The following is a 23,351-nucleotide window of genomic DNA, read 5'->3' on the forward strand; positions in this document are numbered from 1 at the left end:
ATGCATGTATCATTTTGTATTTTGAGAACTGGGGGCTAATTTTAATGTAATTGTCTTCATTGTTGTGTACTTTTACTGTAACATGCGAATTCTCTTAAAATCTTAATATTTGTTGAGCTTCATGAATCTGTGGTTTGCAGTTTTAGTTCTTAAAACTTAAGTTATTACTCTTCAAACTTTTACCCACCCTCTGATTTCCTTTTGGAATTACGATTTGACAAATGTAAAACATGTTTCTCTCTCCTCTATATTTCTGAACTTCTTTCATATTTTTCATCTTTAGTTTCTATGTTACATTCTAGAGGTATGCGGATATATCTGAATAAATGTATTACTTTACCTTTCTCCTTAGCTTTTAAACTCACTTTTTAATTCTATTCTTTTCATTTTAGAAGTTGTATTTATTTTAAATTTCTATTATTTTAAAATATATTAACATTTATTTTATATTCTATTTTATAATTTCAATACATGAAGCCTTTATACATATGTTTCCTCACATGTTTTATGGTTTTAGCTCTGAGGTAGACAATGACTTTGGAACATACTCCATGGGAGTTCTTGGGCCTAGAATGAAGGCTGGTTCCTTCAGAGAAGATTTACCTTTGTTTCTTTTGGGCTCCCGAGGGAACTCCTAGTCTGGGTCCACTTTATTTTTTTATTCTTTATTTTATTTTTGGCTGTCTCATGGCATATAGAGTTCCTGGGCCAGATATCAGATCCGAATTGCTGTCGTGGCCTGCTGCTCGATCCTTAACCCATTATGCTAGGCCGGGGACTGAACCTGTGTCCCAGTGCTCCAGAGATACTGCCAATCCTGTTCTGCGACAGCAGGAACTCCTGGGTCTACTTTAAACTAAATTTTCAACTTGAAACTTCTTGTATTATGTAAGTGTATGAATTTAGCTAAAATCAGTTTGAGAGTTGTCTGAGGTTACAGTTTCATCAGAGAAGGGCTTTTTGCTTTTTTTTCTCTTTTTCTCTTTCACTCAGCAGCAACTCTCAAGACATGTCCACACCCCCCTCTACTTTTCAACTTGGAATCAGGGTAGGGAGCAGAGAGTTATTCTGCTTTACTCTTTAATTGATGATATAATCCTTGGAGATCTCAGCTTTATGGGAAAAAGGATTCCTACTGGCCTCCCCACCAAGGCTTCCCATCTTGGGCTTTGTGTCTTGTTCTATGTGCCCTAGGAAATCCCCAAAACCTCAAGTTCAGCTAGTTGGCAAATGCCATCAAGATAAAAGCCAGCTTTGGAGTTCCAGTCATGGCTCAGTGGAAATGCATCTGACTAGCATCCATGAGGATGCAGGTTTGATCCCTGGCCTTGCTCAGTGGGTTAAGGATCTGGTGTTGCCAGGAGCTGTGGTTAAGATCACAAATACAGCTTGGTCTGGCATTGCTGTGGCATAGGCCAGCAGCTACAGACAGCCCTGATTCGACCCCTAGCCTGGGAACCTCCATATGCTGCTTGTGTGGCCGTAAAAAGGCAAAAAAAAAAAAAAAAAAAAGGTAAAAGCTAGCTTTAATGGACTGAATGCCTTTCTTGATAAGTCTGGCTAAGGGTTTATCAATTTTGTTGATCTTTTCAAAAATCAGCTTTTAGTTTCATTGATCTTTTCTGTCATTTTCTTCATTTCTATTTCATTTATATCTGCTGTGATCTTAATGATTTCTTTCCTTCTGCTCACTTGAGTTAGGTCTTGTCTGTTCTCTCTTTAGTTGCTTTTTGGTGTAAAGTCAGGTTGTTTATTTGAACTTTTTCTTGTTTCCTGAGTAGGCTTGTATTGCTATAAACTTCCCTCTTAGAACTACTTTTGCTGCATACCATAGGTTTTGGAGTGATGTATCTTTGTTGTTATTTGTGTCTAGGTATTTTTTAATTTCCTCTTTGATTTATTCAGTGATCCATTGGTTGTTTAGTAGCATGCTGTTTAGTCTCCACGTGTTTGTGTTTTTTTTTTTTTTTTTTTGTCTTTTGTCTTTTGTCTTTTTGTTGTTGTTGTTGTTGCTATTTCTTGGGCCGCTCCCGCGGCATATGGAGGTTCCCAGGCTAGGGGTTCAATCGGAGCTGTAGCCACCGGCCTACGCCAGAGCCACAGCAACGCGGGATCCGAGCCGTGTCTGCAACCTACACCACAGCTCACGGCAACGCTGGATCGTTAACCCACTGAGCAAGGGCAGGGACCGAACCCGCAACCTCATGGTTCCTAGTCGGATTCGTTAACCACTGCGCCATGACAGGAACTCCGTGTTTGTGTTTTTTGCAGTTTTTTCCTTGTGGTTGACTTCCAGTCGTATGGCATTATGGTCAGAAAAGATGTTTGATATGATTTCAATTTTCTTAAAGTTACGAAGGCTTGATTTGTAGCCCAGGAAGTGATCAATCTTAGAGAATGTTCCATGTGCACTTGAGAAGAATGTGTATTCTGTTGCTTTTGGATGGAATGTCCTATAAATATCTATTAGACCATCTGGTCTAATGCTTCATTCAGGGCCTGTGTTTGCTTGTTGATTTTTTTGTCTGGATGATCTGTCCATTACTATAAATGGGACACTATGATTGTGTTATTGTCACTCCTGTAGGTGAGTCTCTGTGATACAGTTACTTTCCAGTCTGTTGGGCTTCCCACCTGGGAGGTATGGGGTTCCTTATTTCACGTAATCACCTCTCCTACCTCTTTGTCTTCTGCAATAGGATATCTTTTTGAAAGTTTCCAATGCATTTGGTTGTAATTTTTTTTTTTTTTTTTTTTTTTTTTTTGTCTTTTTGCCATTTCTTGGGCCGCTCCTGCGGCATATGGAGATTCCCGGGCTAGGGGTGGAATCGGAGCTGTAGCTGCCAGCCTACGCCAGAGCCACAGCAACACAGGATCCGAGCCGCGTCTGTGACCTACACCACAGCTCACGGCAACGCCGGATCGTTAACCCACTGAGCAAGGGCAGGGATCGAACCCGCAACCTCATGGTTCCTGGTCGGATTCGTTAACCACTGCGCCACGATGGGAACTCCAATTTTGTTGTTCTTATGAGAGAAGTTGAGCTCCAGTCCTTCTATTCCACCATCTTCTTGACTGAATGACCCTCTCTGAATTTCCACCTTCACTTAACTTGTGGCCTCAATATTCCGTATTCTTTACTTTCTTGCCAGCCTCATCTATGTATTTAAAAAGAATGGATGAATATATAACTTATAGTATATAAGAATATATATTTTAAAATATAATTAATCTAATTATGTAAATATTATCCCATGTGTTATATTTATTCTTGTATATTTATATTTTTTATACACATAATTTTAGCCAGTATTCCCAAAGTTGGATCTATCAAGGTGCCTAATTATCACTGATGGAAACAGTCCCTGACATAAAATTTCTATAGTGAGGAAAACTGTCAGTCAAGTATAAATAAAAATGGGTAACAGCATTTTCTGACATGCATAGTTTCAAAATTGATCCCTCTTTCTCAGGAAGCTAATGGAGAAAGTGTTCCATTAAATAAGAGAGTGCATCAAGAAAAATATAGAAAATGGGAATCAAGGATTCAACACAGAAGAAAGGCAAGGGGAATTTCCAGAATGATGATGAAATGATAGGAATTCATCCTTTCCAGAGAGCAAGCTGTCGCATTTGGAGCAAATGAATAGTAGGTGCCAGAAAAGGTGTTTCCAGAGAAAACATGAACCTGATAAATCATTTAATATGATTGACTATATTAAGAGAAGTTTTACAATTTCTCAAAAAAGTTTTTCTAATTCAAGTTATTTTTCTTTTTTTATTGTTGCCAGCTTTTATTTTTTTAATGTAATGATTTTTATTTTTTTCTATTATAGCTGGTTTACAGTGTTCTGTCAATTTTCTACTGTACAGCATGGTGACTCAGTTACACATGCATGTATACATTCTTTTTTCTCACATTATAATGCTCCATCATAAGTGACTAGACATAGTTCCCAGTGCTACACAGCAGGGTCTCTCTTTCTTCTTTTTTTCCAAGAGAGAGGAGTCAAAAGCTGGTCAAGTCCCAACTTTTCTCATTCTCTCTCTCTCTTTTTTTTTTTGGCTGCCCCGTGGCATTTGAAAGTTCCTAGGCCAGCTATCAAACCCACAGCAGAGCTGTGACAATGCTGAATCCTTAACTGCCAGGCTTCCAGGGAACTCTAAGCGTACTTTTTAATTTTTAAAATTATTTTGTAATTATTTTTTGGCTGCACCCATGGCATGCAGAAGGTCCCAGGGCAGGGGTAGAACCCATACCACAGCAGCAACCTGGGCCACTTCAGTGACAATGCTGGATACTTAACCTGCTGTGTCACAAGGGAACTCCCTCAAAAATTTTTTTAATTTAAAAATGTTTAATGATGAAATATACACGCAGTTAAAGAATAAATTCCCATGTATTTTCAACTATACTTGAAGAACAAAGTTAAATATAAAAAAAATTCCCATGTGGAGTTCCTGTCATGGCGCGGTGGAAACGAATCCAACTCAGAACCATGAGGTTGTGGGTTCGATCCCTGGCCTTGCTCAGTGGGTTAAGGATCCGGCGTTGCCATGAGCTGTGGTGTAGGTTGCAGACGCAGCTCAGATCCCGCGTTGCTGTGGCTTTGGCATAGGCCGACAGCTATAGCTCTGACTTGACCCCTAGCCTGGGAACCTCCATATGCCACGGGAGCAGCCCTGGAAAAGGCAAAAAGACACACACACACACACAAATTCCCATGTATTCACCACCTAGCTTGTGATATCGAACATTATCAGCACTTGAGAAACTCGTTGCCTCTCCCCAAGAGCTCCCCACAGTCTTGAATTGCATGTTTATTGTTCCCATGCTTTTATCATATATTCAGAAAAAAGTATTATTTAATTTTGCTTGTTCTTGAACTTTATTTATTTATTTTTATCTTTTTGCCATTTCTAGGGCCACTCCCACGGCATGTGGAGGTTCCCAGGCTAGGGGTCTAATTGGAGCTGTAGCCACCGGCCTACTCCAGAGCCACAGCAACGCAGGATCCGAGCTGAGTCTGTGACCCACACCACAGCTCACGGCAACACCAGATCCTTAACCCATTGAGCGAGGCCAGGGATCTAACCTACAACCTCATGGTTCCTAGTTGTATTCGTTAACCACTGAGCCACCACAGGAACTCCTTGAACTTTATTTTTAATAGAATTATACTACATTTATTCTTCTATGCTTATTTCTTTCTCTATTGTGTTTTTGAGATTCATCCATGTTATTGCATGTAATTCTTTTTTAATTAAAATATTTTTAGTTAATTTACAATGTTGTGCCAATTTCTGCTGTGCACCAAAGTGACCCAGTCGTATGTATATATACATTCCTTTTCTTATATTGTCTTCCATCACAGTCTATCCCAAGAGACTGGATATAGTTCCTTGTGCTATACAGTAGAACCTCATTTTTTATCCATTCTAAATGTAATAGTTTGCATCTGCTAACCCCAAATTCCCAGTCCATCCTATTTCCTTCTCTCTCCCTCTTGGCGCCCACAAGTCTGTTCTCTATCTCTGTGAGTCTTTTTCTGTTTTGTAGATAAGTTCATTTGTGCCTTATTTTAGATTCCACATGTAGGTGATATCATACGGTCTTTGTCTTTGTCTTTCTGACTTGCTTACTTTAGTATGAGAATCTCTAGTTGCATCCATGTTGCCGCAAATGGCACTATTTTGTTCTTTTTCCTGGCTGACTAGTATTCCATTGCATACATGTACCATATTTTCTTAATCCACTCATCTGTCAATGGACATTTAGGTTGTTTCCGTGTCTTGGCTATTGTGAATAATGCTGCAATGAACATATGTGTGCATGTATCTTTTTGAATTGTAGTTTTGTCCAGATATATGCCCAGGAGTGGGATTGCTGGATCATATGGTAGTTCTATATTGAGTTTTCTGAGGAAATTCCATACCGTTTTCCATAGTGGTTGTACCAGTTTACGTTCCCACCAGCAGTGTTGGAGAGTTCCCTTTTCTCCACACCCTCTCCAGCATTTGTTATTTTTAGACTTGTTAATGATGGCCATTCTGATTGGTGTCTGGTGGTAGTTCATTGTAGTTTTGATTTGCATTTCTCTGATAATTAGTGATGTTGAACATTTTGTCATATGCTTACTGGCCACCTGTATGTCTTCTTTGGAGAAATGGCTGTTTAGGTCTTCTGCTCGTTTTTCAATTGGGTTTATTTTTTGTTGTTGTTGAGTTGTATGAGCTGTTTGTATATTTTGGAGACCAAGTTCCTGTTGGTTGCATCATTTTCAACTTTCTCCCATTCTGTAAGTTGTCTTTTTTTGGTTTGTTTTTTTAATGATTTCCTTTGCTGTGCAAAAGCTTGTAAGTTTGATTAGATCCCCTTTGTTTTTTTTGTTGTTGTTGTTTGTTTTTTGTTTTTTGTTTTTATTTCTCTTGCCTTGGGAGACTGACCTAAGAAAACATTTGTATGGTTTATGTCAGAGAATGTTTGGCTATGTTCTTGTCTAGGAGTTTTATGGTGTCATGTCTTATGTTTAAATATTTAAGCCATTTTGAATTTATTTTTGTGCAATGTGTGAGGTTGTGGTCTAGTTTTATTAATTTATATGTAGTTGTCCAGTTTTGCCAGCACCACTTGCTGAAGAGATGGTCTTTTTCCATTTTATATTCTTGCCTCCTTTGTTGAGGATTAATTGACCATAGGTGTCTTGGCTTATTTCTGGGCTCTCTATTCTGTTCCATGGTTTGTATGTCTGTTTTTGTACCAATACCACACTGTTGATTACTGTAACTTTGCAATATTGTCTGAAGTCTGGGAGAGTTATGCTTCCTGTTCTTTTCTGTTGTTGTTTGTTTGTTTTCAAGATTGCCTTGGCAATTCTGGGTATTTTATGGCCCCACATGAATTTTTGGATTATTCGTTCTAATTCTGTGAAAAATGACATGGGTGATTTGATAGGGATCTCATTAAATCTGTAGATTGCTTTGGATAGTATGGCCATTTTAACAAGATTAATTCTTCCAGTTCTGGAACGCAGAGTATCTTTCCATGGAATTTCTTTGAATCCTCTTTATTTTCCTTTATTAATGTTTTACAGAGTCTTTCACCTCCTTGGTCAGGTTTACTCCTAGGTGTTTTGTTTTTTTTTGGTGTATTGCCTGTAATTCTAACACATCCATTTTCACATCTGTGCCGTATTCAACTGCCTGAATATATCACAATTTGCATATTCCAGAGATAGTGAACATTTAGTTTGCTAGTTGTTCTTTGCTTTTATGGAAATGATTCTATGAACATCCTTTTATGTGTATCTTAGTACGTATGTGCAAGCATTTCTCTATAAAGTGAAACTACAAAATTGAAGGATACCTGTCAGTTTTACCAGATGATGCCTCACTGTTTTCCAAACAATTTTTCCCTCCTACCAGCAGTGGATGATAGTTCCATCTTATCTAGATCTTCCCCAGTACTTGGTAACATCCGGTTTCTTAAATTTTGTCAACATGATAGGTTTGGGAGTTCCTGTCGTGGCTTAGTGGTAAACGAATCCAACTAGGAACCATGTAGTTGCCATGAGCTGTGGTGTAGGTCGCAGATGTGGCTCGGATCTGGCATTGCTGTGGCTGTGGTGTAGGCCGGTGGCTACAGCTCTGATTGGACCCCTAGCCTTGGAACCTCCATATGCCGCAGGTGTGGCCATGGAAAAGACAAAAGATAATGATAATTAAAAAAAAAAAAACATGGTAGGTATGGAATTATACCTTACTGTATTTTAAAATATTATGTCTTTTGGAGTGAGTCAGTTTTTCTGGGACTCTCCCCTATATACATGTAACTAAACTTTGATTTTCTCCTGTTTAATAAAATATTACGTCTCTTTACTATGAACAAAATTAGGGAGTTCCCGGCGTGGCTCACTCATTAACGAATCCAACTAGGAACCATGGGGTTGCAGGTTCGATCCCTGGCCTTGCTCAGTGGGTTAAGGATCTGGTGTTGCCGTGAGCTGTGGTATAGGTTGCAGACGCAGCTCGGATCCCTTGTTGCTGTGCCTCGTGTAGGCAGGTGGCTATAGCTCTGATTAGACCCCTAGCCTGGGAACCTCCATATAAAAAAAAAAAAATTAGGAAGCTTTTTAATATGTTTATAGGCTATTTGTGTTTCCTCTTTTGTGAAATACTTGTTCATGTCTTTTGTCTATAAAAAGTTTTTGGAAGCTAATAGTGATAGTTTAATAAAAAAGTAAAAGTAAAAGTCAGTTATTTTGTAGAAAAGTAAGAAGTACAAAAAGAAAATATATAATCATTATACCTTGTAGCTTAGGTATAAACAGTATTTCTGTAATAACTAATATTTATGAACTATTATGTGCCTCCTTGTAATCACATTTCAGAACTTACAGTTGAGGAAATTGAAGCAGAGATAACCTGTTAATGGTCATAAAGCTTGTAATTGTTGGAAATAATTTTTTTTTTTTTTGCTTTCTTAGGGCCTCACCCACAGCATGCGGAGGTTCCCAGGCTATGGGTTGAATCAGAGCTGTAGCCTCTGGCCTATGCCTGCCACAGCAATACCAGATCCGAGCCACGTCTGTGAGCAGCAGTGCTTGATCCTCAACCCACTAAGTGAGGCCAGAGATCGAATCTGCGTCCTCATGGATGCTAGTCAGATTTGTTTCTGCTGAGCCATGACGGAAACTCCTGGAAATAAAATTTAATCTCAAATAATCTGTACATAGTTGTACTATAAACTCTATACATAGTTTTAATGAATAGTTTTAATTTTGATGAAATCCAACTCCTATATCTTCTCTTTTATCATTTCTGTTTTTGGTGATGTAGCTGAGAAATTGTTACCTACTCCAGGATCACAAAGATTTCCTCTCGTGTTTTCTTTTGCATTTTTTATTTTTAGCTATTAATTTCACTATGTGTGTAGTGTGAGGAGAAGGGTGCAGAGTCTCAACTTCTGCATGAATACTTTTGCAGTTGTCTTAACTCCATTTATTGGAAAGATTCTTCTTTCCCCACTGAATTGTCTTGGCCCCTTTGTTGAAAATCTATTGACTGTAAAACTTAAGAGTTTATTTTTGGACTCTCAGTTCTATTCAATTAATTTATATATCTACTCTCATGCCTATATTGCAGTGTTGGTTAGTATAGCTTTGTAGTGTCCTTTTTTTTTTTTTTTTTTTTTTTTTTACTGGAAGCCTTAGCAGGATTCAGTAAGGATTCTGTTTATAAGCCTAAACACTTATTGAGACACCAAGCTAAGTACTTTATGCGCAATAGCTTATTTCATACTGTCAGCAAATAATCATCCGTGTGTCAGGCTTTGAGGGCACAGTGGTGAACGAATGGAAAACATTCTTGCTCTCATGGATCTCAAACATTAGTAGCAAATTAGGTGGAGTTACTGGAGGATCATAAATACAGGAACAAGCTAATTTTAGAAAATGATTAGTTCTGTGGCAAAAATAGAACAGCTAATTTGAGAGTAACTAAGGAATAACAAGGCTACTTCAAACCTCTTAACAACCCCTGTAAAACTGATGATGCAACCCTATCTGACATGACGTAACTCAGGCCTGGAGAAGTTAAGTGACCTGCCCAAGGTCACACAATTAATAAAAGCAGAACTGGCTTATGAAAAGAAACCTTTAGTCTCTAGCAAATAGAAAATTTGCGTGAAGTTTAGGAAGTTTTAAGAGTGCAGTAGCCCCTCATTTTTTTTCTTCCTCTTTGAAATTTTCCTCTTTCTACTGTAAGTAGATTCTTTTTTTTTTCTTTTTGTCTCTTCTAGGGCTGAACCCATGGCATATGGAGGTTCCCAGGCTACGGGTCCAATCGGAGCTGTAGCCGCCAGCCTACGCCACAGCCACAGCAGTGCGGGATCCAAGCTGCATCTGCGACCTACACCACAGCTCAGGGCAACGCCGGATCCTCAGCCCACTGAGCAAGGTCAGGGATCAAGCCCGCAACCTCATGTTTCCTAGTCAGATTCGTTAACCACTGAGCCATGATGGGAACTCCTGGAAGTAGATCTTAAGGTCAAAGTCTAGGCCAAAGGTTCTTAGCTTGGGGTTCATAGATGGGTTTCTTGAAGCCGGTGGAATTGTATACAAAATACATGAATATGCATTTTTTTCTAGAGTGATGGGTTCTCAGCTCATCATATTCTGAACAGGGTCTGGGATAATAGCAAAGGATCCATAAACACACTCGATTCATGTGGTTTAGGTAGAGCCATACTTCTGTGTATCTCTCATACTGCTTTGCTCCCTTTCTTCCAATCTGCTCCTCTGGTAGCAGGAACTGGGAGGAAATTAAACATTTATTTTGTTAGGTTTGATATAATCTTTTTTTTTGACATCAAAAATTCTATGTACATTTACCTCCCAAAGTAGATTTTTACCTACCAATTTCAGGACTTTATAATTCACCTATTAGTTCAAAACTTTAGAATTAGCTTTGATTCTCCTGTTAGTCATTGTCCATATCTTGATATTACTGAGATTTGTTGATTGCCTTCTTGAAAGTTCTCTCTGTGTTTTCCTCGTTTTGAATTCCATTACCAGTCTAGATTCCCCTCTTTTCCTACCCAGGTTATTGCAGTATTTTTTTTTTCCAGAATCAAGTCTGTCTTGTACCTTTCACCACATCGATCTTTCTGAAATACTTTAATCTGTGCATTCTAGTGGCTCTTCATTTTCTGCAGTACCATCCAAATCCTATCTGACGTCTGGGGCACTAACATACAAATAACAGAAAGAAAACATGATTTTCTACTTTATTATTCCTTCTCCACTATCTGCTTTTAGTTGTGTCAGTTTTAAGTTTTCAGAACTGCTGTACTATTCCCACCTCTTGTAGTTAATTTCTAAATTTTTTATCGTTGTCTCCTATGACAGTCATCATACTGGATCCTTCTTTATGTCCTTCTATCCGCCTGAAATGCCTTCCTTACCCCTCCCTCTTTCCCTGTTTCCATTGTTAGTTCAAATTCTGTCTATCCTTCTTAGCTTAAATGTTTTTTTTTTCTTTGAGGTTTCTGTTTGCCAAGCTGAAAGTTGTCTTTGTTCCCTCCTTTGAACATTTATAGCACTTTAGCTCTTCCTCTTAGGGTATTTATCTATACATTATGTTAGATATTTAGGGAAATGATATTAGCTTCTTGAGAACAGAGGCATTGTCTCACTAGTTTTATAATTATCCCAGCATCTCCTACCACTCCACCTCACTTCCGGCCTAGTACATGTAATAGATTCTTGGTGAATAAATCCTTATTTTTAAAGTAAAACTTCACCTTGTTAGGTTTTTGGAAGTTGTTTTCATGACTTCAAAATTCTATCATTGTGACGCCACAGAGAAAAAAAGTCAGGAATTAATTCACTTAAAAATTATAGCTGAAAAAAAGCTTATACAGGTTGTAATGGTCATAAAGTAGTTAGGAATAAAAGAATAAGAAAATGAACTTTTTAGAAAGAACAAAAACTTCGTTACTAAAATACAGGTATTCTTTCTGACTAGAATATAAAGATTCATGTAAGGTCCTTACTGATTCTGCTTTTTGTCTAACATTTGGTTGTAAAACTTCTTGAAGTCTTTGAGTGTATAAACAATTGTATGTTCAAATACAAATGTTAGGAGTAAGCCAGAAAAATCCCAGTGGGAGTAGAGAAACCTTTTGAGGTATAGATGCTTAGGTCTTTAATAAAACGGGAATTACTCATTTGTTGATATAAATTGTGTAGTCCTTGGAATTTTTTAAAAAATGTGGACTGGAAATAGAGGGTGACAGAGTTCCCATTGTGGCTCAGTGGGTTAAGAGCCTGACTAGTATCCATGAGTATGCAGGTTCAGTCTCTGGCCTTGCTCAGTGGGTTAAGGATCTGGCATTGCCACAAGCTATGGCATAGGTTGCAGATCCAACTTGGATCTGGCGTTACTGTGGCTGCAGCTCCAATTCAACCCCGAGTCTGGGAACTTATGTATGCTGCAGGTGTGACCCTAAAGAGAGAGAAAGAGAGGGAGAGGGAGGGGGAGAGAACTGGAGGGTGTTCTTTTAGGAATAATTTCTGAATGTAGGAAGTAATTTTTCTTTAATTCAATTTTTATTTTATATTGGACTATATTTTTTCATTTTTAAAAGTTTTATTGATGTATAGTTGATTTATAATGTTAGTTTCAAGTGTATAGCATAGTGCTTCAGTTATACATATACATTATCCATTCTTTTTCAGATTCTTAAATATATATATGTTATTACAGAATATTGAGTAGAGTTCCCTGTGCTATACAGTAGGTCCTTGTTGATTCTTTATTTTGTATATAGTAGCTTGTATATGTTAATCCCAAACTCCTAATTTATCCCTTCCCACACCTTTCCCTTTTGGTATCCATATGTCTGTAAGTATGTTTCTGTTTTATAAATAGGTTCATTTGTACCATTTTTAGATTCCATCTATAGGTAATATCATATGATATTTGTCTGTCTGATTTATTTCACTTAGTATGATAATCTCTAGGTCCATCCATGTTACTGCACATGGCAGAGTAATACTCCACTGTATATATGTACTTTACATCTTTATCCATTATTCTGTCAGTGGATGTTTAGGTTGCTCCCATGTCTTGGCTGTTGTAAATAGTGCTATAATGAACACTGGGGTGCATGTATCTTTTTGAATTAGGGCTTTTTCCTGATAGATGTCCAGGAGTGGGATTGCTGATCATATGGTACTTCTATTTTTAGGTTTTTTTTTTTTTTTTTTTTTTTTTGTCTTTTTATCTTTTTTGTCTTCTCTAGAGCTGCACCTGTGGCATATGGAGGTTCCCAGACTAGGGGTCCAATCTGAGCCGCAGCCGCCAGCCACAGCCACAGCCCTGCAGGAGCCAAGCCGCATCTGTGAGCTACACCACAGCTTACAGCAACGCTGGATCCTTAACCCATTGAGCAAGGTCAGGGATCAAACTTGCAACCTCATGATTCCTAGTCAGATTCGTTAACAACTGAGCCATGATGGAAACTCCTATTTTTAGTTTTTTAAGGAATTATCATACTGTTCTCCATTGTGGTTGTACCACAATGGATTATCATACTGTTCTCCATTGTGGTTGTACCAATTTACATTCCTATCAACAGTGTGGGAGGGTTCCTCTACACACCCCACCCAGCATTTCTTGTTGGTAGATTTTTTTTTTTTTTTTTGGTCTTTTGTCTTTTGTTGTTGTTGTTGTTGTTGCTATTTCTTGGGCTGCTCCCGCGGCATATGGAGGTTCCCAGGCCAGGGGTCGAATCGGAGCTGTAGCCACCGGCCTACGCCAGAGCCACAGCAACGCGGGATCCGAGCTGCATCTGCAACCTACACCACAGCTCAGGGCAACGCTGGATCGTTAACCCACTGAGCAAGGGCAGGGACCGAACCCGCAACCTCATGGTTCCTGGTCGGATTCGTTAACCACTGCGCCACGACGGGAACTCCTCTTGTTGGTAGATTTTTTGATGCTGGCTATTCTGACCAGTGTGAGGTGATATTTCATTGAAGTTTTGATTTGCAATTCTCTAATAATTAGCAATGTTGAGCATCTTTTCATGTGCTTTTTAGCCATCTGTCTGTCTTCTTTGGAGAAATGTCTGTTTAGATCTGCACATATTTTTTAACTGGGTTGTTTGTTTTCTTGACATTGAGGTATATGAGCTGTTTGTATATTTTAGAGCTTAATCCCTTGTTGGTCACTTCATTTGCAGGTATTTTCTCTCATTCTGTGGGTTGTCTTTTTTTTGTTGTTTATAGTTTCCTTTGCTGTGCAAAAGCTTTTAATTAGGTCCCATTTGTTTATTTTTGTTTTTATTTCCATTACTCTAGGAGACATATCCAACAAGATATTGCCGCAATTGATGTTGAAACGTCTTCTGCCTATGTTTTCTAACAGTTATTGTTTCTAACAATTTTATGATATCCAATCTTACATTTAAATCTTTTATCCATTTTGAGTTTATTTTTGTGTATGGTGTTAGAGAATTTTTTGTCATTGTTTGTTTTTTTTTATGGCCGTACTCCACTGTTCTTGGAAGGTTCCTGGGCCAGGGATTGAATTTGAGCTGCAACTGCTGCCTATGCCACAGCTGTGGCAACATCAGATTCTTTAATCCACTGCCAGGGATTGAGCCTTTGTCTTTGTAGCGACCCAAACCGCTGCAGTCAGATTCCCATTACAGAAGAACTCCTAGAAAACATTTTAATTTTATTTTTTTACTTGTGGCTATCCATTTTTCCCACTTATTGAAGAGACCATCTTTTCTCCACTGTATATTCTTGCCTCCTCTGTTGTAGTTTGTTTAGGTGTGTTGTTTATTTCTAGGCCTTCTACCTGTTCCATCTATCTATATGTCTGTTTTTGCGCTGGTACTCTACTCTTTTGATAACTGTAGCTTTGTGGTATAGTCTGTGGTCAGGGAACCTGATTACTCTGCTCCATTTTTTTTCTTTCTCAGGATTACTTTGGCTATTTGGGATTTTTTTGATGTTTCCATACAACCTAAAAAATTTTTTGCAGTTCCTACTGTGGTTCAGCGGAAGTGAATCTGACTAGTATCTGTGAGGACACAGGTTCGTTCCCTGGCCCTGCTCAGTGGGTTAAGGATCTGGCATTGCTGTGAGTTGTGGTGTAGGTTGCAGACATGGCTTGGATCCCACTTTGCTGTGGCAGTAGTGTAGGTCAGCAGCTGCAGCTCTGATTTGAACCTTGTCTGGGAACCTCCATTTGCTATGGGTGAGGGTCTAAAAAGACAAAAAAAAAAAAAAATATATATATATATACATATATATATATATATTTTTTGTTCTAATTCTGTGAAAAATGCCATTGGTAATTTGATTAGGATTGTGTTGAATCCGTAGATTACCTTGGGTAGAATAGTTATTTTGATAATATTGATTCTTTAAATCCAATAACAGTGTATCTTTCCACGTTTGTTTCATCTTCAGTTTCTTTCATCAGTATCTTATAGTTTTCAGAGTACAGGTATTTTGCCTCCTTAGATAGGTTTATTTCTAGGTATTTTATTCTCTTTGATGTGATGGTAAGTCGGATTGTTTCCTTAATTTCTCTTTCTGATCTTTCATTGTTATCGTATAGAAATGCAGCTTGGTAAAGTTGCAGGATGTGAAATTAATACTAGAAAACAATCTTTGTGCCTCAGTTTCCTTGTCTTTTTTTTTTTTTTTTCTTTTTTCTTTTTTCTTTTTTTTTTTTTTTTAGGGCTGTACCTGTGACATACGGAAGTTCCCAGACTAGGGGTCAGGAGCTACAGCTGCTGGCCTGTGCCATAACCACAGCAATGCAGGATCTGAGCCACGTCTGTGACCTATGCTACCGCTTGCAGCAACATCAGATCTGTAGCCCACTGAGCAAGGCCAGGGATCAAACCTGCTTCCTCATTGATACTAGTTGGATTCTTAACCCACTGAGCCACACCAGGAATTCTGTGCCTCATTCTTTTTCTGAGATCTTGGATCATCTTTACTGTCATTTTTCTGATTCTTTTTCAGGTAGATTACCTATCTCCACTTCACCTAATTGTTTTTCTAAGGTTTATCTTGTTCCTTTGTCTGGAATGTATTTCTCTGCTGCTTCATTTTGTTGACTTTCTATGTTTGTGGTCTCTGGTCCTTAGGCTACAGGATTGTTTTTTGTCTTGCTTCTGGTATCTGCCCCCTGGTGGGTGAAGTTGGTCCAGGGGCTTGTGCAGAGTTCCTTATGGAAGAGAGTGGTGCCTGCCCACTAGTGGGTGGAGTTGGGTCTTGTCTCTTTGGTGGACAGGGTCAAGGGGTGTGGTTAGAGGTGGCTCTGGGGTCAGGATGACTTTGTACAACCTGTCTTCTCCTGGATGGGGCTGTGTTCCCACCCTGTTGGTTGTTTGGCCTGAGGCTTCCCAGCTCTGGAGCCTGTAGGCTGTTGAGTGGGGCCAGGTCTTGGTGCCAAAATGGTGACTCTGGGAGAGCTCATGCTGATGGATATTCCTTGGATATTCCTCCACTTCTAGTGTTGAGCCACAGCCAACCCTTGCCTCCCCAGGAGACTCTGCAAGACCCGCAAGTACATCTGGCCCAGGCCACTCATGAGTCACTACTTTGCCTTGGAGTCCAGGTATATGAAACCTTGTATGTGCTCTCCAGTCTTGTGGAGCTCCTGTACTCAAGGCCTGCTGGCCTTTAAATCCAGATGCTCTGGAAGCTCCTCTTCCTGATGCCAGACCTCCAGCCTGGAGAGCCTGACACTGGGCTCAGAACTCTCATTCCTGTGGGAGAACCATTGATATAATTATTTTCCAGTTCATGCATTGCCCACCTGGCAGGTATGGAATTAACCCTCCCACCGTCTTTGTGGCTTTTTCTTTGTCTTTGGACATAAAATATTTTTTGGTAGGTTCCAATCTTTTTTTCAGTGGTTGTTCATCAGTTAGTTGTGATTTTGATGTTTTCATGAGAGGAGATGAGCTCATGTCCTTCTCTGCCATCTTGTCTGTTCCATCAAAAGTAATTTTTGTTTAACTAGTGCTTGGCCAACCTGAAAAATTTCTATGGCCTTGACAAAGTCAGCCGTATTTAGACTATGAAAAGGAAACCTCTAATAATATGCCTTAAATAAAACCTTGTTACCTTTCAGAGGCATGAATAAGAGAATGAGAGAGAAAACGGGTCTGAGAATTAATAAAGCATTGGAGTAGAGAACAGAGACTTTGAAGTGTGATGGAATTGGATTTTTTTTTTTTTTTTTTTTTTTTTTGTCTTTTTGTCATTTCTTGGGCCACTCCCGCGGCATATGGAGGTTCCCAGGCTAGGGGTCGAATCGGAGCTGTAACTGCCAGCCTATGCCAGAGCCACAGCAACTCGGGATCCCAGCCGCGTCTGCAACCTGCACCACAGCTCATGGCAACGCTGGATCCTTAACCCACTGAGCAAGGCCAGGGATCGTCAGATTTGTTAACCACTGAGCCACGGTGGAAACTCCTGGAACTGGATTTGAATGGTGTCATTGCCACTCAGTCTTATAACCTTGGGCAAGGTGCTTTGTATCTCTCAGTCTTTTTTTTTTTTTTTTAATCTATGAAATGGGAATAACAATAACCCAGAGTTTCATGATTATTAAATAGAATCATACCTGAAAATGGGCACAATGACTCAATGCTATGTACGGTAAATGCTGGATACTATTACTTTGATGATATCCTAGGTTTAGACATCAGAGTTTCATGCATGTCCACCCACTCTTGGTGGTAGTATATTAAAAAAGGAAAGAATGAAAGCACACAAAAAGAGTCAGTTTGGAGTCAGTGGTAAAGGGAGTATATGTTGCAAAATGTTTTAATAACAGTTGGCTGTAATGACTCCTTGCCATGTCTGGCACTGAAAATAAAGGGGGGGGGGGGAGAATACCACTGAATAAAAGTGACAAAGAATGGAAAACAATCTGATGCATAGATCTTATTATAACATGTTTGTCATGCCATGCTGTTGTTGTTACTCAAATTAGTGTATGCATAGGTGGATTCGTGAGTGGTTAGTAGAATTGACTTAATTCTGCCATTTGTAGCAACGTGGATAAATGTGGAGAATATTATGCTTAGTGCAATGTCAGGTACTATTGACAGACAAACACTATCTGATGCCACTTATATGTGGAATCTAAAAAATAATACAGTGAATGTATATGAATCTATAGCAAAATATAGCACAATAGAAACAGACTCACAGAGATATAGGAAACAAACTAGTGATTACCAAAAGAAAGGAGAGGGACAAATTAAGGATGTGGAATTAACAGATACAAATTACTATGTGTAAAATAGATAAGCAGAAATGATATACAGTATAGGAATTAGGTTATGCCTCAGCAATCACAAACCCAACTAATATCCATGACGATGTGGGTTTGATCCCTGGCCTTGCTCAGTGAGTTAAGTGTTGCTGTGAGCTGTGGTGTAGGTCACAGATGTGGCTTGGATCCGGCATGCCTGTGGCTGTGGCGAAGGCTGGCAGCTCCAGCTCTGATTTGACCCTTAGCTTGGAAACTACCATATGCCGCACATGCAGCCCTAAAAGTACAAAAAAGGAAAGAAAGACTTACACGGTATCATGCAGGAAATTAATAGCCTTTATCTTATAATAACTTATATTGATATAATTTGCAAAAATACTGGATCATTATGCTGTACACCTGATGTTAATATAATATTTTAAATCAACTATACTTTAGTAAAAATAAATAAGTGCTTAAAAAAAAAAAAAAAAAAAAGAGGAGTTCCTGTTGTAGCTCAGCAATGATGAGCCCGGCTGGTATCCAGCTGGTATCCGTACTAGTATCCGTGAGGACTTGGGTTCGATCCCTGGCCCCACTCAGTGGATTAAAGGGTCTGGTGTTGCCGTGAGCTGCAGTGTAGGTTGTAGATGTGGCTCACATCTGGTGTTGCTGTGGTGTAGGCCACAGCTGTAGCTCCGATTCTCCCCCTAGCCTGGGAGCTTGCATATGCTGCACTTGCAACCCTAAAAACAAACAAACAAAAATAATTCTGCTTTTAGTTTTCCAGTAGGAATTCAAGTGCAAACAGCAGATCAGAAAAATAGGTCTAGGCTAAAGTTGTAGTTTACTTCCATAGAGAGGGTGTTTGTATCAGAAAATACCCACATCCTGAGCAACTACAAAAATGCCAGATGTATTGGATTCTTTTACAAGGTATATTTTACTTAGGTCATTGCAATTCAAGGCAGAAAGAGTTTAGATAATTTGAATATGCCCAAGCCCATACTGTAAGTGTTAGGAATTTGTAGGGAATTCGAGGGAAATGGTGAGAACTGTGAGGAATTTGAACTCCTCTCTCATTCTAAATCATACACTCTTCCTTTGTATTTCCAGCACCTCTCTCTCAACTTGGGGAACTTTAGAAATTATCAGTACGTAGGCCACAGCTCAGACCATTTAAATCAATTTGTATTCTTTTTTGTGTGTGTGTGTGTTTGGGGGGGCTGCATCCGCAGCATGTGAAAGTTCCCAGAGATGGAAGCAGTGCCGTAGTAGCCACCTGAGCTGCTGCATTGACAACGCCAGACCCTTAACCCACTGTGCCACAAAACAACTCCTAAATCAGTTTCTAGAGGTGAGACCCAAGCAGCTGTGTTTTTAAAAGCTCTCTAGGTAATTTTGTGTGTGTGTGTGTGTGTGTGTGTGTGTGTGTTTTGCCATTTCTTGGGCCGCTCCCTCGACATATGGAGGTTCCCAGGCTAGGGGTCAAATTGGAGCTGTAGCCGCCAGCCTTTGCCAGAGCCACAGCAACGCGGGATCCAAGCTGCGTCAGCAACCTACGCCACAGCTCATGGCAACGCCAGATCCTCAACCCACTGAGCAAGGCCAGGGATCGAACCCGCAACCTCATGGTTCCTAGTCAGATTCATTAACCACTGAGCCACGATGGGAACTCCTCTCTAGGTAATTTTATTCTTACATAGATTGAGAACTACTCACCTGTTTCAACGTCTTGTAGAGTAGATATTCAATAAATACTTGGCTGGAGTTCCTGTTGTGGCTCAGTGGTTAACGAATCCGACTAGGAACCATGAGGTTGCAGGTTCGATCCCTGGCCTCGATCAGTGGATTAAGGATCCAGCGTTGCCATGAGCTTTAGTGTAGGTCACAGATGTGGCTTGGATCTGGCGTTGCTGTGGCTCTGGCGTAGGCTGGTTTCTACAGCTCCGATTCGACCCCTAGCCTGGGAACCTCCAATTGCCATGAGTGTGACCCTAGAAAAGACAAAATAAATAAATAAATAAATAAATACTTGACTGTTGAAAGAACACATCCCTGAGTGCCTAGCTGCCCCACTGCAATTCTTCCCAATATTATAGTCAACCTAGAATGCTTTGGTATTAGGTTTTAAAAGGAGCTTTGTATTATACTTTGTACATAGTCTCAGTTTGGTCCCACAGCATGTATAAGAAGATGTCGGGCAGGAGGTAATGTTTTGCTGCTGATAGGATTCTGAGTTTTCTACGTTACTGGAAAGAAGAATAGGTGTAGTAGTAGGAACAGACTCAGGGTTTCTTTCTTGTGTTCTATTCAAGGTTGAAGACATAGGTTGTAAATTGACATTTGCTGGCTATTTTTGATATGTTTTGTTTTAAAATATTTTAATATTTTAAAATAATACATGGTTCAAAAATCAAAAGATAGAGATGTACCTTGAAAACTGTCCCTCTCACCTTCCAGTCAGAGTTCCTCTTCCAGGATACCATCAATGCCATATTAGTATTCTTCCAGAGATACTCTAAACATAAGTAAGCAATTACATTTATATGTATTTCACATTTTTATCCAAATGGTAGTGTGTGCATCATGTTTGTCCACTTAGTGTGTTGTATCCATATGTAAAGAATTTTATCAGTATATAATTGCATCCCTCTTTTTATAAGTAAATACTATTTATCTATGTACCAAAATTTATTTTATTTATTATTGGGTTTTTTTTTGCCACACCCACAGCATTTGGAAGTTCCTGGGTCAGAGATTGATCCTGTGACACAGCAGTAACCTGAGACACTGTAGCGCAATGCTGGATCCTTAACCCGCTGTGCCATAAAAGAACTCCTCAAAATGTATTTTAGTCAGTCACCTGCTGATATTTAGGTTATTTACGGTTTTTCTCTGTTACAAATAATGCTACATTGGTAGATAAGTCAGTACATTTTGTGTGAGATTATCTTCAGATGAATAGTCAAAATTCAAGGTATTGATACTGCCAGTTTGCCTTCTATGAGGGTTATATATTGATTGGTTGGGAAATACGAAAGAAGCATGAAAAAAATGTGAAGGGTTAAAGGTATGAAGAAGCAGTAGTGACCAAAAATTATTGAAGCAGGAACAATATTAAAGTGGTTTGAGGAATGAGCCTATAGCCAAGAAGAAGGTGAGAGAACTATCAGGTTTTATATTGTGTATATACACAGAATATATTTGCAATTATAAAGTATACTAATCAGTTTACTAAAATTATAATTTTTTTTTTTTTTTTTTTTTTTTTGCATATGGAGGCAGCATATGGAGGTTCCCAGGCTAGGGGTCAAATCAGAGCTACAGCTGCCAGCCTCCACCACAGCCATAGCAGCGAGGGATCTGAGCTGTGTCTGTGTCCTACACCACAGCTCACAGCAACGCCAGATCCTTAAGCCACTGAGCGAAGCCAGGGATCAAACCTGGAACCTCATGGTTACTAGTCAGATTCATTTCCGCTGAGCCGTAAGGGGAGCTCCTAAAATTATAAAATTTTTATATATATTTGAGCTTTTCTTTCTTTTTTTTTTTTTTGTTTATTTTTTGCTTTTTACGGCTGTATCCGTGGCACATTGAAAATGTTGAAATCGGAGCTGCAGCCTACACCTCAGCCACAGCAGTGCAGAACCCAAGCTGCATCTGCAACCTATACCACAGTGCACGACAACATCAGGTCCTTAACCCACTGAGTGGGGCCAGGGATTGAACCCGCATCCTCATGGATACTAGTGGGTTCATAACCCATTGAGCCACAATGGGAACTCCTGCTTGAGCTTTTTAAAACACATTTTTAAGGTAATACTTTGTGTATGAAAAGTCTTCATATCTTTACGAGAATTTATCTTTTATTTCAGATTTACTTTTAATATTTATGATCAAGATGTTATATTTTCATTCATAACTATTTTTTACTTGAAATTTCTCTGTTTCCCCTTAGCCCTGGAAGAAAGCGGGACTTTTCTCCTGTTCCTTGGAGTCAGTACTTTGAGTCAATGGAAGATGTAGAAGTAGAGAATGAAACTGGCAAGGATATATCCTTTGCAGAATGGCTTGTTCTTTAGGAAGCTTATGTCTAAGAAGACGTCTGTAGTTTCTTCTGTGTTCTCTATTCCTATCGTTTTTTTCATTTTTATTCCTTATCTGTTCTTTGTACAGCATGGAATATTACTTGTAAAATTATGCCAGTATCCTATTTGGCTGTAATTATCTGATGCATGGGTATGATCAAGAATTAAATTCCTGAAACTGATACATCTTTTGAGGGCCCAGGGAATGGTTTCATGAGTTAAATGAGTTGAACTGGTTTACTGTCTAGGGGGACTATCTCATCATCAGGACAAAGGAAATTGTTTTTTTTCCCATTGAGAAAATAGTCATACTGGCTCCAAGCTTCAAAAACAGAGGTTTGGTGTTTCAGAAACTTCTATTTAAGTGTCTCTTAAGTTTGAAAGTCTGCAGTTTTGCTTAGAGCTTGGTCTTTAGTTTTCTAATTAGTATTATTATGACTAAATAATTAAAAACTTCAGTGAGCAAAAGTTAGCTATGTTATCTTTAACTATTCTTACACTTTTCGAGTTTATAAGAGTGGCTCAGAGGGTCCTGTCCTACTCCTTCTGCATGGAGGAGGCCATTCTGCCCTTTCCTGGGCTGTGTTCACGGTAAGTAGTTGACAGTGGAAGTTAATGTTAGCAAGACCGTTCTGTTCTGTTCTCTTCTTTTCTTTCTTTCTCTCTCTCTCTCTCTCTCTTTCTTTCTTTCTTTTGTCTTTTTTGCCATTTCTTGGGCCTCTCCCTCGGCATATGGAGATTCCCAGGCTAGGGGTCGAATCGGAGCTGTAGCCACTGGCCTATGGCAGAGCGACAGCAACGCAGGATCCGAGCCACGTCTGCAACCTACACCACAGCTCACGGCAACGCCGGATCGTTAACCCACTGAGCAAGGGCAGGGACCGAACCCGCGACCTCATGGTTCCTAGTCGGATTCGTTAACCACTGCGCCACGACGGGAACTCCAAGATCGTTATTTTCTTTGGGATGAATTTGACTAGTCTAACTCTTTCTTCCGGGGTCACTCACTTGGTTTCATTTAAGAAGGTTAGGGGTGTAAGTTGATTCCAAATATTGATCATTGTAGACCAGATTCACTTGGTCTTTAAACTAGAGATTTTTAACCAATGTGAGCTTTAATGCATGTCTTCTTCAGTCAGTCAGGTGTTTTCTACATATTGCATTGGGATGAAGGGGATGGAACTGTCAAAAGTGGGGGGGTCTGTATCTCAGGGACCTAAGTGATGGACGAACAGACAGACTCTATTCAGGCACTTTAGAGAGAGATACTGTCTGTCCTGTGTCTCCCTAATAGAGCTACTACAGCACTTAATACGTAGAGATGTCCCATAAATAGTGGAAAATGTTTCTTCTTTTTTAAAATAATGCTTTATATTTTAATGGAACTGGGGAGCTCCTAGGAGGTAAGTGATACTTAGTGGATGGTAGTGCTAGTCTACAGTAGAGAATATGTTTCTGTGT

At 39.3% G+C, this 23,351-nt stretch overlaps 1 protein-coding gene across 3 annotated transcripts in view; it reads left to right on the forward strand.

The window, feature by feature from the left end:
- PPME1 (protein phosphatase methylesterase 1) overlaps positions 1 to 23,351 on the forward strand; it is a 93,688-nt gene that overhangs the window by 29,150 nt on the left and 41,187 nt on the right. For all 3 annotated transcript variants that reach the window (XR_014814605.1, XR_014814606.1, XM_003357190.6), the window contains exons 2-3: positions 21,761 to 21,854; positions 22,389 to 22,481. Coding sequence is in view for 1 of the 3 variants with exons in the window: in XM_003357190.6 (XP_003357238.4) it covers positions 21,761 to 21,854; positions 22,389 to 22,481 (187 nt within the window). In the remaining 2 variants the exon portion in view is untranslated. The remainder of the gene's footprint in view (positions 1 to 21,760; positions 21,855 to 22,388; positions 22,482 to 23,351) is intronic.

Source organism: Sus scrofa, chromosome 9 (genome assembly GCF_054392235.1).
Source record: "Sus scrofa isolate SSC_HxYL_T2T_F1_AM1 chromosome 9, Sscrofa_HxYL_maternal_Yorkshire_Landrace_v2.0, whole genome shotgun sequence".
NCBI lineage: Eukaryota > Metazoa > Chordata > Mammalia > Artiodactyla > Suidae > Sus > Sus scrofa.